The 15,882-nt window shown below is 40.8% G+C and overlaps 1 protein-coding gene across 2 annotated transcripts in view; it reads left to right on the top strand.

Moving 5' to 3' along the window:
• The window catches only part of arhgap29a (Rho GTPase activating protein 29a), a 31,359-nt gene that overhangs the window by 7,703 nt on the left and 7,774 nt on the right, over nucleotides 1-15,882 (top strand). The window contains exons 3-13 of one of the 2 annotated variants that reach the window (XM_044037580.1): nucleotides 7,156-7,299; nucleotides 9,888-9,984; nucleotides 10,715-10,787; nucleotides 11,261-11,321; nucleotides 11,776-11,922; nucleotides 13,008-13,072; nucleotides 13,157-13,267; nucleotides 13,388-13,468; nucleotides 13,856-14,032; nucleotides 14,254-14,391; nucleotides 14,543-14,718. In XM_044037580.1, coding sequence (XP_043893515.1) covers nucleotides 7,156-7,299; nucleotides 9,888-9,984; nucleotides 10,715-10,787; nucleotides 11,261-11,321; nucleotides 11,776-11,922; nucleotides 13,008-13,072; nucleotides 13,157-13,267; nucleotides 13,388-13,468; nucleotides 13,856-14,032; nucleotides 14,254-14,391; nucleotides 14,543-14,718 — 1,270 coding nt within the window. Of the gene's footprint in view, nucleotides 1-7,155; nucleotides 7,300-8,680; nucleotides 9,020-9,887; nucleotides 9,985-10,714; nucleotides 10,788-11,260; nucleotides 11,322-11,775; nucleotides 11,923-13,007; nucleotides 13,073-13,156; nucleotides 13,268-13,387; nucleotides 13,469-13,855; nucleotides 14,033-14,253; nucleotides 14,392-14,542; nucleotides 14,719-15,882 lie in introns of those variants that run through there. The other variant, XM_044037589.1, reaches the window with a different exon arrangement.

The raw sequence follows: 15,882 nt of genomic DNA, 5'->3' as shown, positions 1-15,882 counted from the left end.
TTGAACAATATGATTTTTCATCTCACCAGTTAACACAGAAATCAAGTGCCTTTAAATCTTTCATAACTGGGGCCCATTGATACACAAGGAGCATTGGCATTACAATGTTTGTTATAGCATTGCCTCCATGGTCTGGAGCTCTTGAGATGTTTTATCTGCAGCTTTTGCATTTGTATGATGTTAAAACAAGAAATCATCCTCAAGCCCTCAAGGTAACCTAAAATTCATACAGGCTTGTAATTAGAAAAAGGTTTTATACTCATTGTCTTTGGGTCATTTCAATTGCTAGACAGTTATAGTTTGAATAATTGTGTTTTTAAGGTCTTTTTTTTTTACAAGCTTTCAAGAAAAGCCCATTCTCTGAGGATTAGGATGCATGTAAAACTGAACAGTGTCCTCTTGTTCTCACTGCAGTGTTTGCTCTCCAACCGCAGCTCCCTGCAATCCTAGTTCTGCCCCTTGACAGGTGTAGTAAAGGGGCCCATCTTGGTGCTTGGTGGACAGATCTCCCACCTCCTCGGCCGGCTGATGTTTCTTGTGCCTACATTACACAGCTTGATGAGTGTCTACATTCTCTTCAGTCTAATACTGACATGTTTGGAAGCCAACTGGAGGTTGCACTGTGGGAGGATTTGCAGTTTCTCTTAAAGAAAGCATAGCTGGAATGCCAGCCTTCGGAGCTTTGCATCAACAGCAGGCTGTGGCTGCAGAGATTGTGGTGGTGGTCTGTGTGGATATCTGGAGATGTCTGTCTTTCCTCACTGTGAGAAACCAAGAGAGGGTAAACATTCTTAATTCCACACTGGATATTTGATTTATATGCAAATGATTATGGAGAGAAATATCAAACAATAAACCTGTCTGTGTACCTGTTGGGAAATTTTGACCAAGGATTTAATTAGTAATTGAACTTTTAAAACTTTTAATAAAAACCAACTGGTCAGCGTGAGATAAGTTTATGATTAAAGTTTGGAATATGTGGTTATGAATAAAATCCTCTCTATGAGACAGACTTATATCAGACCTTTATTCTTTTAAGCCTTCATCAAGCATAATTTTTCATTGGCTTTTGGTTTCCTGAGCTAACGGCTAACAAGCCCGACAAAGGCCATAGCCTGCAGAGTGGGAACATAAAAGCCCCCCCACCTAGGTGGAAGGTGCTGTGTGTCTTGCCCAGGGCTTTTTTTAAATGGCAGGTCTTTGTGTGCGCAGTCATGGGAAAAAGAGCTTCAAAGGTGAATCAACAGGGAATGCCTCGGTATGAGCACAGAAGTCTTGGAAGGCAAAGTTCCCCTGCCTTTTTCCAGCTGCATGTAATCTGCTAATCCATAGTGTGGACCACCAGTGGTCTGTCGAAAGAGGTGGACCAGGGCCACTGACCACAGGAAGTATGTTGAGAAGGGAGATATCAAGGGGTGGGTGGGGGCCACCCATTGCAATGACCCTGCCCAAGTGTTAAAGGTTAAGTGGGCCCATTTTGCATGACCCTCTTATTATAGAGCAAATAGTTTAAATTTTGACTTGAAATGAAAGGGTAATTTTTACCTTTTAGATCTCATACTAGCGAGACGAAAATGTGAAAGAATGTGGCATTTCACCTTGGCCAATTGAAGAAGACTTCATCTGAACAAAACAAGGGTTATGAGTCACACAGTGATTGATCGTTAGACCCAGATTTAGTCGCTCGTTTTCTGAAGTCTCAAAGGAACCCCTTGAAACCTAGTCTTACTTGCTTTTGATGAATACACATTTTCTTTGAAACAACTGCAAAGTCCTGGTTGGTTATTTTTTGGCTGAGTAGCTGGAATGTCCAGCTGTGACTTGACTCTAAAGGACACATGGAGAGATTTTGATTGACATTAGTCATGGTTACCCTGTCCAACATCCTATTTAGCCTCCTCTGTGGTGGGCTGCTTCAGTTTGATCGGACCTCTGCAGACCCAGTTGTGACATGTTTAGTGATTCACACTTGCCTTGTGCCAATAAGCACCCCTCGATTCTCTCAAATTTTTTGAAGCATATATAATACATTGCTCCCATGATTTGCAATGCATGACTGAGCATAGCTAGGGTCACAAAAAGAATGTTGCCATGTCATATTGTGTCAGGCATATGTGGAAGTTTTGAGCCTCAGAGAGTTCAGCTAAATATGGAAAATTAGTACTATGTTGCACATTAGGAAAAACATCAGCATCTTTTTTTTAATTCTTGTTAGCCTTGGGACAAAAAAACGCCAGTTGAAACCGCCTGAGATTGTTTGTCTCACAATTACCTTGTTTTTTGTAGTAAGTAAACGTGGCCCAGTAAATTAAAAAAACAAGTTTTGAGAGCAAATGCAAAGACCTCAACCATAAAGCACAGATTATCATAGCTTTCCTTTGTTTAGTAGTCTCCACAAGTGTTATCGTATGATGCTCTGTCGCCTTATATCTGCACGTTTATAGGTCTGTGACATGTTGATGTTAGGGAGGCTCTGCTCCAGAGCAGCATCAGAATGCTTTGGTATTGATGTGTCATCTCACTGGTGAATGATCTGACAATGTTTTCATTATGGATCCCCCTCCACCCCTCACCCCTTCAACTCCCATCCCCACTCCCAAACAAGAGGCTGGAATGTTGGGTTTCCATGACGCTAATGAAGTAAAAACCTGGCAATGTGTTGCTGGCAGCCTCTGAGCAGCTCCTGATCTGCGGCCTCCTTCTCATCAGGATCAGAGTCTGATCCCCCTGTAGCCTTCATTCACCAGGGCTTATTATACCCAGGAATGTCTCTCTCCCTCTCATACCCTGCGCTGAAGCAGGGATGTGGGGTGCAGGGGTAAATTTGGGACAAATCCCAAGGGAGCGTACTACCCCAAATCACACACAACCCCCTTCCTCCTCCCCTGTCACTCCTTACTATTCTCCCACCTCTTGCTATCTCACATGGACAAAGACACACACACACTCTCCAATCCTTTCCCGAGAAAAGTGAAAAGCTGCCGCTGTGATTTATTGTTCCATAAATGCCTCATGTGGCAGGCCCATGAGGCGACCAGTCCCTCTGTTTGCTAGTGGCCCCAGGGACAACGGCGAGTTCCCGGCAGTCAAACAAGTCCTCAATTATAATGGAGAGGATCGCTCTGTTATAAGCAACTTGCACGTATTTATGTTTTTAGATTCCCCCCAAAACCTCTATCGTTGCATTTTTTTTACACATGAGAGACATCTCCAAGCTCTACTGCCTTAAAAATGATGAAATTGAAACAAAATGCTCTACTTGGATGTTCCCTTAACCACCTTTCCCTGGTGGGAACAATTCTTCTTCCCTTTGTCTCTTGCCCTGAATGGCAGTTGAGGGGTTAAATAATCAGTCTCTGTACATTATCCTGTGTCCTGCTGGGCCGGTGGATGCAATCATAATGTCTTGCTAATTAGCCTCCATTTGGGACGGTCCAATAGGGCACACAGCCACCATTGAAGAGTGAGGCCTATGGAGTTTTGCAAAGTAGGACCCTCTGCCTTGAGTCATGGGCATTCAAGGTTTGGGCTTGTCCTTAATAAACCTCTAGCATGTGAAGGCTTGGTGTATCCAGGACTCAGGATTTAGTTACTTGGTCACTGAATGGGGCCGTACAGCCTGTGTGCAAATGATTTAGGCTATTGTATGCATTTTGCCATTCAACACATAATGCCCATAAATGGGATCTAAACTGACCAGAACCAATTAAAAGCTTAAGGGGTGAACCAACGTGTTGTAAAAGTTGACCCTTATAAAATCATTGTGGTTTGAGGGTGCCCAAGTGAGCGTTTTGGGAAGACTGTACTCGGTGAACAGTGAAAGGATACACATTGCATAAAAAGACTTTGTCTGTTTAGTAAAACAAAAAGTAATTCAGGCAACCATCAAAGGTAATGACCGTCTTTCCACACCCATGTAAATTGTTTTCATAGACTTAAATATAGAGTCTTCAGTTGATGTGTGGTTGTGACCGTAGCACACCCTGGATCCTTTTCCTCCCTTGCGGGTACTTGGGCAGCTGATATAAAGGGAAGCGAGGCTTTCATCATCAAAACACCAACATGTTCTCTGTACTGGAAAGAGCTGCACATGACATCTGATGAAGATGGATGTAGATGGTTGCTATGGAGAAGGATAGGACTCTCCAGGTCCTGTGGAGATGTTGGCAATGAGTAATTCAAGTCGTGGTGGAATGGTCTGGAAATTGTGCTTGTCTTATGTTCATTTACTACTTTATTTTACACGTGCAATGCATATTTTCTCCTTCTTCTTGCAGCTTCTCCCTTTAGGGGTCGCTATAGCGGATCATCTGCCTCCACCTTGCCCTATTCCCTTTGTCCTCTTCTGTTAAACACATGCATATAATAACATTTATTTTAATATGCCACTTAGTCTCTTGTCCACATTACAACAGTGTCTCTGAAAGCAAGATTAGAATAAAACACAGTTACTACAGGGGTCATTTGTAACTTATTAAAACATGTAATGAACATTAATACATTTATTAGATAGGAGAAACATATTAAGCAGCATTTAAAATATTATAATGTCATGGATGTAGTTGTCTGCATGAAGTAGCAAGCAAGATATGGCTTGAATGAAAACTCCATCCCTTCACATTGCTGTGTCCATCTCCATCCAATCATATTCTTTGAATTTGATGCCCTTGTAAATCAACAGATCTGGTTCAAGAGTATTCTAATGCCATGTCCCCATTGTGTTGTCAGAATGCAGACAGTGGTGCTCAGAAAACCACTGTGCGACATTGGCCACTGAATCATTAAAATGGTGATTAGGAGCTACAGCTACTTGAGCGAAGTACTTGATGTGAACCTAGTAAAACCGGTTCCCATCAAGGTCAAATAAGTTCATTTGGTTGTATTGCTTTGTGTTGTCCTGTAAGCTTAAACATTATATTATCATTATTGGTGTGTTGTCAATCTGTTTGCTGAATTGATTGGTTTGTGTCAAGTGCTTGTTGTTAATCTGGAATTATCTCTTGACCTCCTTGTTGGGTTATTTACTATAGATATTGCACTTTACACAAACCCAAAAGACCTCGAGTGATTGGGTAAAGTGACCCATTGTTGATGTAAAGTTGTCAGCAGCTTGTCTGGTCATTTCGCTGCAGTGTCTCATTCATGAAGTGAGAAACAGTCTGAAAACTTGAAACATGTGTATACATAAAACATATAAATTACAGACAATTACAGCTTTTTTCACAGTTGGATTGGGCTTAATATTGAGTCCCTTTTTAACACTTAATGCCTCCTCTTTGATTATCTACTGATGTTGTGACATGTTGGTCAGTGTGAACCTGTCACATGCTGGTCAGTTGCATGATTCTCTGTGTCGGGCCTCAGCTAGCATTGTCACAGCAGCCACACAGACCCAGCATTATCAGTCCCTCTGGCGGCACTATTTGTCCGACTCCAAAAAGAGGGCTGATGAATAAAGGAAAAAATGGGAGACAGCTAAAGTCTTTCTGATCCCCTTTTCCATGAAGAGGTAATCCAACGGTGATGGTCAGCACAAAATGTGGCTGTGACTGCCTCTATTAATGCTGTTTATGTGTGTTTGTTTGTGTGTGTGTGTGCATGTTTGTGTGAATTGTGTTGTTTTATGACTTCACTAAAGTGAAGATTTGAACAAAAAAAAAATCAGTATGTGTAAATATGTGTAACACTGAAACTGCAAAATGAGAACAACCTGTTTGTTGTGATTGCACTCTATGGCCTGGAACATTTCGTCATAATTGCAATTACGTCTGCAAGTCTTAACTACCCAACACGCACCAAACAACTGTCATTAAGTAGTGAAAACGCCTTTGACGCAGGCCATGTACCCATTTACTTTATATTGTCTCATGCCTCAGCCACTAAAGCAAATTATTTAGAGGTTAATTTTCTGCATGGTGCATTTTGTCCTTTTAAACAGAACCACATCCCTGATATACCATATTCTCTTTGGTTAACTAATTAGTTGAAAGTTAATTAGAGAAGTGTACAAACGAGTTATGAGTAAGATGTGACTACAGTGTTGACTAGAGCTGCTGTGAATGGATGGCTGTACCCTGACATGGCTGCAGCGGTCACCATTTCAAACAAAGCTGGAATGTCATGTAGTAATCCTGTTGCCTGTGCGGCTGCATCATTCATTTAAAGAAGGGAGATTGTTTTAAAAAGCTGGAGTCTATGCTATCTATCTGCTCAGGATTTATAGCATATGATGAATTTTTAATCGTTGTCTGATCAAAGTTGTACCTTGAAAAGCTTTTTTTTTTTTTCGCACCTGCATTGCATGTTCTACAATTTTAAGTTGCTTCGTTGTGCATTGATTTGCCATCATTGTGACAGAGCAACACTGGAACAACACTCTCTTATCATCTCTTATCATCATATCGGTTAAAGGTTAACAAGGCTAATGGATTATGTAGTAGCTGTCAATGCGCTCTTGAAGCTTGATAGTGACATGTTTTAAAACAAAGAGTATGTAATGACATCCAGCTGGAAACACTGCAGACAGTGTTGACCTTGCCGTTAAGCTTTGCTTACATAATGTTGAGTATGTTTTCACAAGGGTTGACAATACATTACTTCCATATTCCCCGTGTGACATGATGATCTGAAACTTCCATCTCTAAAAGGTGTTCTTTGAATTACTCTAAATATTGCAGTTTTGAATTGTTGATTTATTTAGTGTTTAAGTCTGGTCTATTTGTTTATTCAAGTCATAAATAATACCCATGGTCAAAACCTTTTATTTGATATAGGAATTACCTTTTCAGCTACCAGCATTTTAATATATCAGGGCTGCTGGTGCCAAGCTCAGCTGACATAGGGTGAACAGCCGGGTACAACCTGGACGTGTCGCCAGCCAGTCCATCACAGCATCAACATATAGAGACGAACAGCCAACTCACAGACTCATACTTAAAGGCAATTTAGAAGGTGATAGACACTGGAGAACCAAGAGAATACCCATGCACACACAGAGGGAAAACAGCTTTTTAATATATAGAATTGCTTAAATGATGCATTAACTTAGCAATCCAGGTCAACTGCTATAGTTACAAGAATGTAACTTTAATGATGATGATTTTATGTCTGAGTATACGTAGGTGGCGTCAAAAAAAATCTATATTTACATTCCAGAGCACCAGGACTGCCTCCATCATGCCGTGCATGAGCGACTTGGGGAGCTGCTGCGAGTCTTGAAGGCCATAATCAGCAAACACCAGAGCCTCAACTCAGTGGACATCCTCAGTACAGCTGGAACCGTCATCACCACTGTCAAAGGTGAGCTGCTCTCCCTTATGCACAAACACGCATAACTCACAGCTTTCCTGCAAAACATACCAGCTACTCCTCCACTCTTCCTTTGGTCTGTTTTCTGTCTCTGCTTATCTAATCCCCCCCCCCACTTCTCCCTTGACAGTCTTCTTCCCTGGACAGTCACCGTAACTGTGCCCTCGCTCTCACACTTTCCTCCAAGTCTTCAAATGAGCTTTCCAGGGAATGTATAGCCTCAAAGCAATGCAGGTTTTTTCAGACCCCATACAGAAAGTAAGAAAATAAAATTTGGGAGTCGGATTATTCCTGATTTAAGAGGCAGAGAGAAGCGGGTGTCCTTTGTGCTTTGTCTGCCAGTCCTGAGGGGACTACACTGAGGAATCCTTTTACAATCTCTCATTCACTGAGATTATGATCTGGCATGCAGGTCAATTCTTAACTTGGCCGCCACACAAGAATCTCCAGAGTATACCTCGTCTCGAATTTGCATCGCAAAGAGAAGTAGTGAGGAGCTGCATAGCTTTTTGAGAAGCTTTTATGTAATATGGACCGGTGACATAGGGAAAGGAGCACAGTCTGAGTTGTGACTACAATGTCAATAGCAGCAGAAATGAGTTAATGGTTAGTGAAAGAGTAAAGATAAAATAAGTACTGTATTTTATTTTAGTTTTTTTAAATCTAGTGATTGCTCTAAAACTACTAACCACTGTTTGTGATACCTCATGTGTCACATGTGTCAGGTTTAGCCTTTACAGTAGCCCTGATTATGTTTTCTTGCAGAATTATATACAAGGAAGCATGCTGTATTACCTCTATGCCACTAGGTGGCCAGAATTGGTCACATCTTGACCCCCACACAGAAATACAGTGTTATCAGTTTTGGATGTCACACATTTATTATTAACATCATGTGATCAAGTTATTTTGTTCTGACTCCTTTTACAGGAAATAGATTGAAAATGTATGGTCTGCATGGATGAGAGGACACTTTTGTAGTAGCATTTGCATTCTCTGTGTTTGTGTTTAATCGTGCTTTAACATAGTGTCAACACAACATCAAACAGTTGTTCGTACTTTCTACATCCTGTGATGCTTCAGTACCAGTCGCGTACCTCGCCACGTCTTCGTTTTACTCTTTGTTGGAATGAAAGTCCCTCGTAGACCTGGACCTAGACCTGCTTAGTGCTGTACAGCTGACAACTGTATCACGAGTATTGTGCTTTTCCAGTGAAACAATACCATTTTTCCCCGATGATGTAACTTCCATGTTTGGACCACTGGTTGGGGCCTGAGCAAGTACTGGCATTGTATTCCAGCAAGCCTCAGGATGTCCTGTTGGGGGTAGGGGTTTGGACAGGAGAGGAGATGTAACAGCATAAGAGAATTGCGCGCTTTAAATGGCGGTGGCTGCAGTAGCTGCTCTGGGGTTGATGAGAGGATAAGAGGGCCCCATGGACTTTGAACCCTTAAAATATATATTTTTTGAACCCCGCCGATAATCCTGTGTGCTTGGGTCACAGAAGGATTTTTGAAACTGATTCATTTCTTTGTCAGTTTTTCCTTTTTATGGATGGATACACTTTTTGTCACCATCTTTTGATTGCCACTGAAGAGAAATCACTTTTTAATTGTGTTTGCAAGATTTTTGGACAGAAAGTTTCCACCACAGTCTGGAGTGGTAATTACGAGTCATGATACAAAAGAGGAATAAAAGCTTGGTTTTAAGGTGGGTATTTGGGAGTTTGGTGTTTCATATAATGTCTCTTCTTAAAGAAAGTGTTTCATCGACCAACGAAGCATCTTTGTACTTGCCTGGCACTGGTGGGTGTGTTCTGTCAGATTTTTTGTTTTGTAGTAGGCATATTGAAAAGCCTGGTGTGTAGGACTGGAAGTGAAGACGGTTTGAGCCACTCTTCATTTCAGATTTGAAACCCCCTTCAAGATTAGCAACATTTGAACTCCTTCCAGCTCAAAGTTTGTCCTTTAAATGGTTGTTTTCTGGCTTTTTTGTTGTGTTTTAAAGAACAACAGAAGGCAGAGGAAATCACAGAGGCAGAAGTGGTAGAGCGACATCACTGATTTTATATATAGTGTTTGGTCTCATTTTTGGACCATTTGTCTCTTTATTTTCTCTCTGCTCCATCATGACAGGAAGTTTACTGTGAAGTCTGATTACAGCTGTATTTACAGTGGTGTTTTCCCCCCACTCTGTCCTCTGTCATCACTGTGTTTAGACCTACAGCAGGAAACTACTGCTTTTCCAGATTACAGCCAAACATACACACTTGCAGTCTTTGCTTATCTTTTGTGATTTAATGTACGTGGTTGTTTTTGGATGCCTCTGAGGGACTTTTCATTTTTAAAATGCCTGCAATTTTGAGATATGAAGTGAGCAGTTCCTCAGATGGCAATTGTGATTTAAGGAATAAAGCATGAGTCAGAAGAGACTTTCATTGACTCGACACTTGACGTCATGCACAGGATGATGAATCATGCCATGGGACTTGTGCCTCAATCACAGGATGTTTTTAGTGCGCTGGGTCTTAGTTTGCGCTCAAAGTTTGACTCTATCCTGCTTCATCACTCTTTGACAGGGGTGAACTTTAAGGAGGTGAACGAAGAGAACAAACAGGAGCTTTTCAAAGAGATCTACAATGCTATCGACACATTGGCATTCACCTTTGGCAATGTGTAAGTATGTCATCACTGTAATTTCCATTGATTGTCTCCACCTTACTCCATTATTTGTCATTATTCTCAATCAAGGACCAGTTTTGTTTTCCCTGCACTATGTGCTCTTCCCTAATTCGAAGAGCACATAGTTAATGGAAAACTCATCTAAATAATGAAATGAATAAATGTGGTAAATACCTCCAGAGCTACTGCATATGATAAAAAAATATTCAACTGAACATCACAACTGTTTCAGTACATTAGACTAAATATTTATCCATATATATGTATATATATATATATATATATATATATATATATATATATATATATATATATATATATATATATATATATATATATATATGCAAGGAACTCTGTCTGACTCCTGCTTGACAGGCTTCAAACTTGGCAGGTGATTTAGTAAGTGCACCAGTGTGTGCAGTGCAGACTTTGTCATATTTATATAAAAAATTAGACGTTGTTAAAAATAAAAACAGGCAGATATTGAATGGGGACTGCACTAGTCGACTTAAAGGTGTTTCATTATTAACGGCAAGTTGGCTTTTTTGAGTTTTCTGATACAAATGAACTGTATCTGGTGTTTTTGAAGTCTATATGGACTTTGCACATCCATATGAACTACAGGGTCTTGTATCCCTTTAGTAACATGATGAATAGAGTTTATGATTTAAACAATCTTCTCTTGCACCTGTTTTATTGGTTTTGTGTTTCTGTTTTCCTTCAGAGTGTCTGACTTCCTTATGGGAGATGTAGAGAATGGATCAGTGTTGGGGCTCCCCCTGACTAAAAGAAGCAGGGTAAGGAAAGTTCAGTATTTATATTCTGCTGTTGCATCCGTAGCAATCAATCATCACTGTCTCAACCTGTTCTTTTGCTGTAGTTGATGTTTAAACCAAAAGGCTCTCATTCTTTTTTAATCTCACCTTTATCTTAAATTTTTTTCACCTTCCTGTTAATGTCAGGATGTGACCGACTGCCCCTGAATTGAGAAGCAAAACATACAAAAAATTAACCAGCAGCATTCAAGGGTCCAGGGTTAAGCGAGTGCTTTTGCAAGTTGACGCATGTTCCTGAAATGATCTCTGCAAATGATGAATTATTTCTAGGTATTGTTGTTTTCCAGCAGTCAGTTTTGTAAGTGCTCAGAGGAGGAAGTCCAGATTCTGATAAGCCTCGTTTTAAGAATGTTTTCAAAAACCTATTGTGCTTTGAGTAGGAAATTCATCCGCCTCATTCGGTACATTTTTGTTTTCATCTGTTCGTTTTCCAGTCTTTTGAGAACCTCGTGGTGGAATCTGGAGGATCCGGTCCCGAGAAAGATGATCCGCCAGGTAAGACCGATCTCTGTGACACACAGCTACTGTACTCTGGCGTCGCTCTGTGTTAGTGTGTGGGGTAACTAATCCTTCTAATTTGTTGGGGAGAAAAAGGCAGTCTGGAGTTGAGCTGCTTGCTACAGTTTCTGCTTTATCATTGAGGGTTATAGCTTTGTTTTTGCTGTGTCACTACCTCTGCTGTACTCGGAGCAGTGCCTGTGGGGTTATCTGGGGATACGACTGCCTTTCTAGTCGTGATGATTATACTCCTTAACTAACTATAAATGCATCCAGTAGTCAGTCTTCTGTCAAGATTACTTACCTTCAGGTGGTATTAGCTCATATCATACTCCGACGTATTCACATATGTTATTAGCTAGGCACATACAGCATGTGATTCATCCGAAGGCTGGTCATTGCCCAGCATTTGCATGCTCATCTTTTTTTAATTCTCCCTTGGTTGTCAAAGGGCCATGTCCACCGGTCCGGGTCGAAGACGTGGACAACACACTGCAACAGCGCGACACCGGGGTGGAATCAGCGCTGCTCTACGCCAAGGCGTGGTCCAAGTACACCAAAGAGCTGCTGGCATGGGTGGAAAAGCGTCTCAACGTGGGTGAGTTAGGGCTCAAGAGGAGGCGTCAATACAAGAGTATATCTGACATGCAGGCAAAGTAACACTTATCATACTAAAGTACAAAAGTCAGCTGTCATGTGTTAGCGTTGTAGATCATGTACTTAACTTAAGCACTTAATTGCATGATTGTGTGTGTGTGGCTATATGAGGATATCTTTACGAGATGTTCTCATGTACGTGTTATGTATATTTAGGGTCTTTAACAGGCAAATGTGCAGTTACATTGTAAAAACAGCTATTTTCTGTCACTAAACCATGAATATTAGGTCAAATAAATCCCATCACGTGTGGTAGTTGTATTTTGGACTGCATCAAATTAGTTGCATCACACAGTGCTGCTTCTGTTTCGCCCTGTTAAACTTGGGTTTACGGCGAGGACAGAGAAACCTTTGCACCTGTTTGAATGTAAAATGTGTGTGAATGTGTGTCTTCATCCTTCTGCACAGCACTGATCCATAAGCAAAACACATTTCATTTTCAGCACTGTTTTTTTTTTTTAATGGAATCAATTTCATAATGTTTTTATTGTGCAAAATCTTCCATTTCAACTTTAACTTACAGTAACTCCAGCACAGGGAAATTGAAAATAATTCTTGTGCAAATCAAAAAGCACAAATGTGTGTATTAGTAAGGTTTAGGCCAGTTTATTTTTCTCTTTTAATCAGTCACCTGAACTGAACTTGGAGTCTTATCCAGTCTCAAGGTTGAATGTGCAGTGTAAGAGCTTTTGTTGGGTACACTGCTTAATGATACTTCGTCACTCAGTCAGTCAACAAAGAGACACTGAGTCAAACCGTGCAGTGCATTTATGAACAAGTAAACTGACACCTTGTTTATTTAACACATCCATTCGTATTAATGCTTTATTTACTGATACATGTCATGGATTTGTTTGATCACTCAAGGACTGATGTTATTAGAAAATGCTTCATTGATTTTCATTCAGTTGTGTGATTTACAAAGACGAGGTTAATCGAATAAACTTCTTCAGCGCAATGGATCGTTCTGAGTATGCCGTTTGTAGTAAGCCATTATATTTAAAGATTGGTGTTGTCTGTGTTTAGATATCGAATGTGCAAAGAGTTACGCCAAGATGGCCGAATCCGCCAAGACGCTTGCAAGTCAGCAGGTGAGATGTTGTTTCTGATTTAAATTTGCTGCCATGTTTTAGCCTTTGAGGACCAGCATTACAACTTTTTCTTCTTTATTTAAGGAATTCATGCCATTCCGTGAGATCTACATGACCGCTTTCAAAAATGACATGGAGTACAGTCAGCTGGTACTTCAAACTGCAGCTGTGCTGCAAAGCAACAAATTCATGCAGGTAATCCACGTTGAAACCCACTACTGCATTTCTGAACTTGTCTTGGGTTGTGTGATTGAAACAAGTGCGTGTGTGTGTCTCTCTGTCTCTCTGTTGGGTGGATTGCGTGATTCTTTCCAGCCGCTCATGTCCAGAAAGAATGAGCTGGACAAACTACGGAAAGAGGTCAAGGATCAGTGGCAGAGAGAGCAAAAGAAGATGGTGAGTTGGCAGCCGTTAACGTGGCACCCTGAATCAAAAGATCTGTCACTGACGAGAGTCATTTCCATTCATACAAATGCTTTGTTTTACTATGTAGTCACACAGCATGCCAGAGCAATCATTGTGTTCCACCTATAATTTCCCTCACATTTGAAAATAAAATTCTTGTGCTAGTCCATATTATTCTACGTAACGTTACAAAAAATTGTTAAAACTTTTAAGCTGTATAATTTTATTTGATTTTAAAGCTTAATTTGTTTATCACTGCAGACTGAATTTAGGTGGTCATTATTTAGTGATGAGTAGTCTGCATTGCAGTTGTGCTGTATGTGAGGGCTTATTTTTTTACATTTGTTTTGTTTTAACTTGATATGTATACATCTCCAGCACGAGGCAGACAATGCGTTGAGAAAGGCCCGGCTGCTGCAGGTCCAGCGGCAGGAGGAATATGAGAAGGCCAAGATTTCCACCAGCCGGCTGGAGGAGGAGCAGGTCGGAGGCGGAGCAGCGGTGGCGAAACAGTTAGAAAAGAGGCGCAGGCTGGAGGAGGAGGCCCTGCAGAAGGTACAGCACCTCCTCAGATGATGGGCTGATGGCTTGGCACAAATTATGTACACATGTGGTACATGTCATTTAAAGGAGCCATGGTCTGTGTGAAAATGAAATGACCCCATGCGCATCATTGGTTCACTGACTTTAGACCCTGCGACTCACATGCTCAGTCAACACTGAATCAGATCAGAGCGTTGCAAATTGTAATCACTGATCTTCCCTCTGGTCGGCAGGCGGAGGAGGCCAGAGAGCACTGCAAAGCTTGTCTGATTGATGTCGGAGAGAAGAGAGTGGATCTGGCTAAAACCAAGAGTGTCATTGTCACTCAGATCCGAGAGATGGTTTCACAGTGTGACCTCACTCTCAAAGCTGTAAGTTCAGACTCAGTGAAGAAACAGAAACACGTTCCAAACAGACTTATGCACTTGTTGTTCTAACCGCATTTTACAACAGTGTCTGAAATGTGTTGGAGCAGGATAATAACAATAATAATAATGTTTGTTTACCTTTTTTTGTTCCTAGGTGACTGTCAACTGGTTCCAGCTCCAACAAGCCCAGGTTGTCTCCCTGCCTGTCAATCATCAGAGTTTATGTGAAAATGCCAAGTTGTACGAACCTGGCCAGTGCTACGTCGACTCTGTCAGGAATCTACCTGCGGAGTCTCTGTCATTTGACTCGCCTGTTACACCAATCATAGGGTGAGGCATCAAAATATTGGTGGTTGTCAGCTTCGTCTGATCCTAACTTTTTTTATGTTTCTTCTTTTGGTTCAAGTCGCAATATCTCCCTTGGAATTAATCTGATACTTACTCTTTTGTGCCTGTTATTTAACTCAGACATTAGACCCCTGTTATCAGTGTTTGTTTACTTTGTCAGATTTTATCACAGACAGATAACAAACTCTCAGAGGGATTAACAGTTACTGAGTTTTTTTTTTTTTTACCGTCATGTAATTAATTTGTAGACATTTTCACAGTTTATTTGCTGCTTAAATCTTGCCTCACACATCACATAATCACATGAATCTGAGGGTGGGTTAATATTTAATAATTATTTAACCACTTATTTAAACAAGTGGTTGTAAATAGGGTAGACGTCAGTGGTGAGGTGGAATGAGCTTGTTTTGGAAACTGTAAAAACAATTGGGCTGGCCGGGGCTTCCTGGGGAAATGACTGCGGTCACGGGAGAGAGGAGCTGAGGCAGTGGGCTTACTGTCAGTTTCACTTAACCTCTTTGAACGTTTTCAGTAACTTTCAGGATGAAGGCATGTTGTCCATGACTAAAAGTGGGAAAAAAAATTGGTCAATTTATAGTTGGGCATTTTTAATAACCCATCTGTTTTGAAAACTTTGGTACAAAGGTGTAACATTGGTTTGTGTTTGCTCTCTCTTTCTGTCTCACACACACTCACACTTACACACAGATGGAAATAAGAGAGTGCTTTGTTCTCATTTGGTTTTCTCCCCCAACTCTGATCCCTCTGATCAAAAGAATTCAGATTGGACAAGAGGAAATGAAACTTGCACACATGCATACATTCATGCAGCCTCACAGCCTTACCTCGCACTCTATAGACCACTCTATATAACAATAGACCACTGACCTACATTCTGTACATTGTGATTTATAGTGGAACACTTTTACTCATAACGGCTTACACATGAGCCATTTGCAGGCCTTTTATGAGCCACTCAATCATAGCAAGCTTAATGAACTGCTGTCTTTGATGGTGAAGTGGGACTGAGCTCATGATATCATGAGCAGCCGAGAAAGAAGACAGAATATAACAAATTTACTTTATTTTATTTAGATTTCATGATTTGAAAGAGTTGTCCCTCTTTTTCGGTTTTATTTCATTATT

This window comes from Solea senegalensis, linkage group LG1, assembly GCF_019176455.1.
Source record: "Solea senegalensis isolate Sse05_10M linkage group LG1, IFAPA_SoseM_1, whole genome shotgun sequence".
NCBI classification, from domain to species: Eukaryota; Metazoa; Chordata; class Actinopteri; order Pleuronectiformes; family Soleidae; genus Solea; species Solea senegalensis.
Note: the sequence above shows the minus strand (reverse complement) of the source record. Positions and strands in the feature narration are given on the sequence as shown.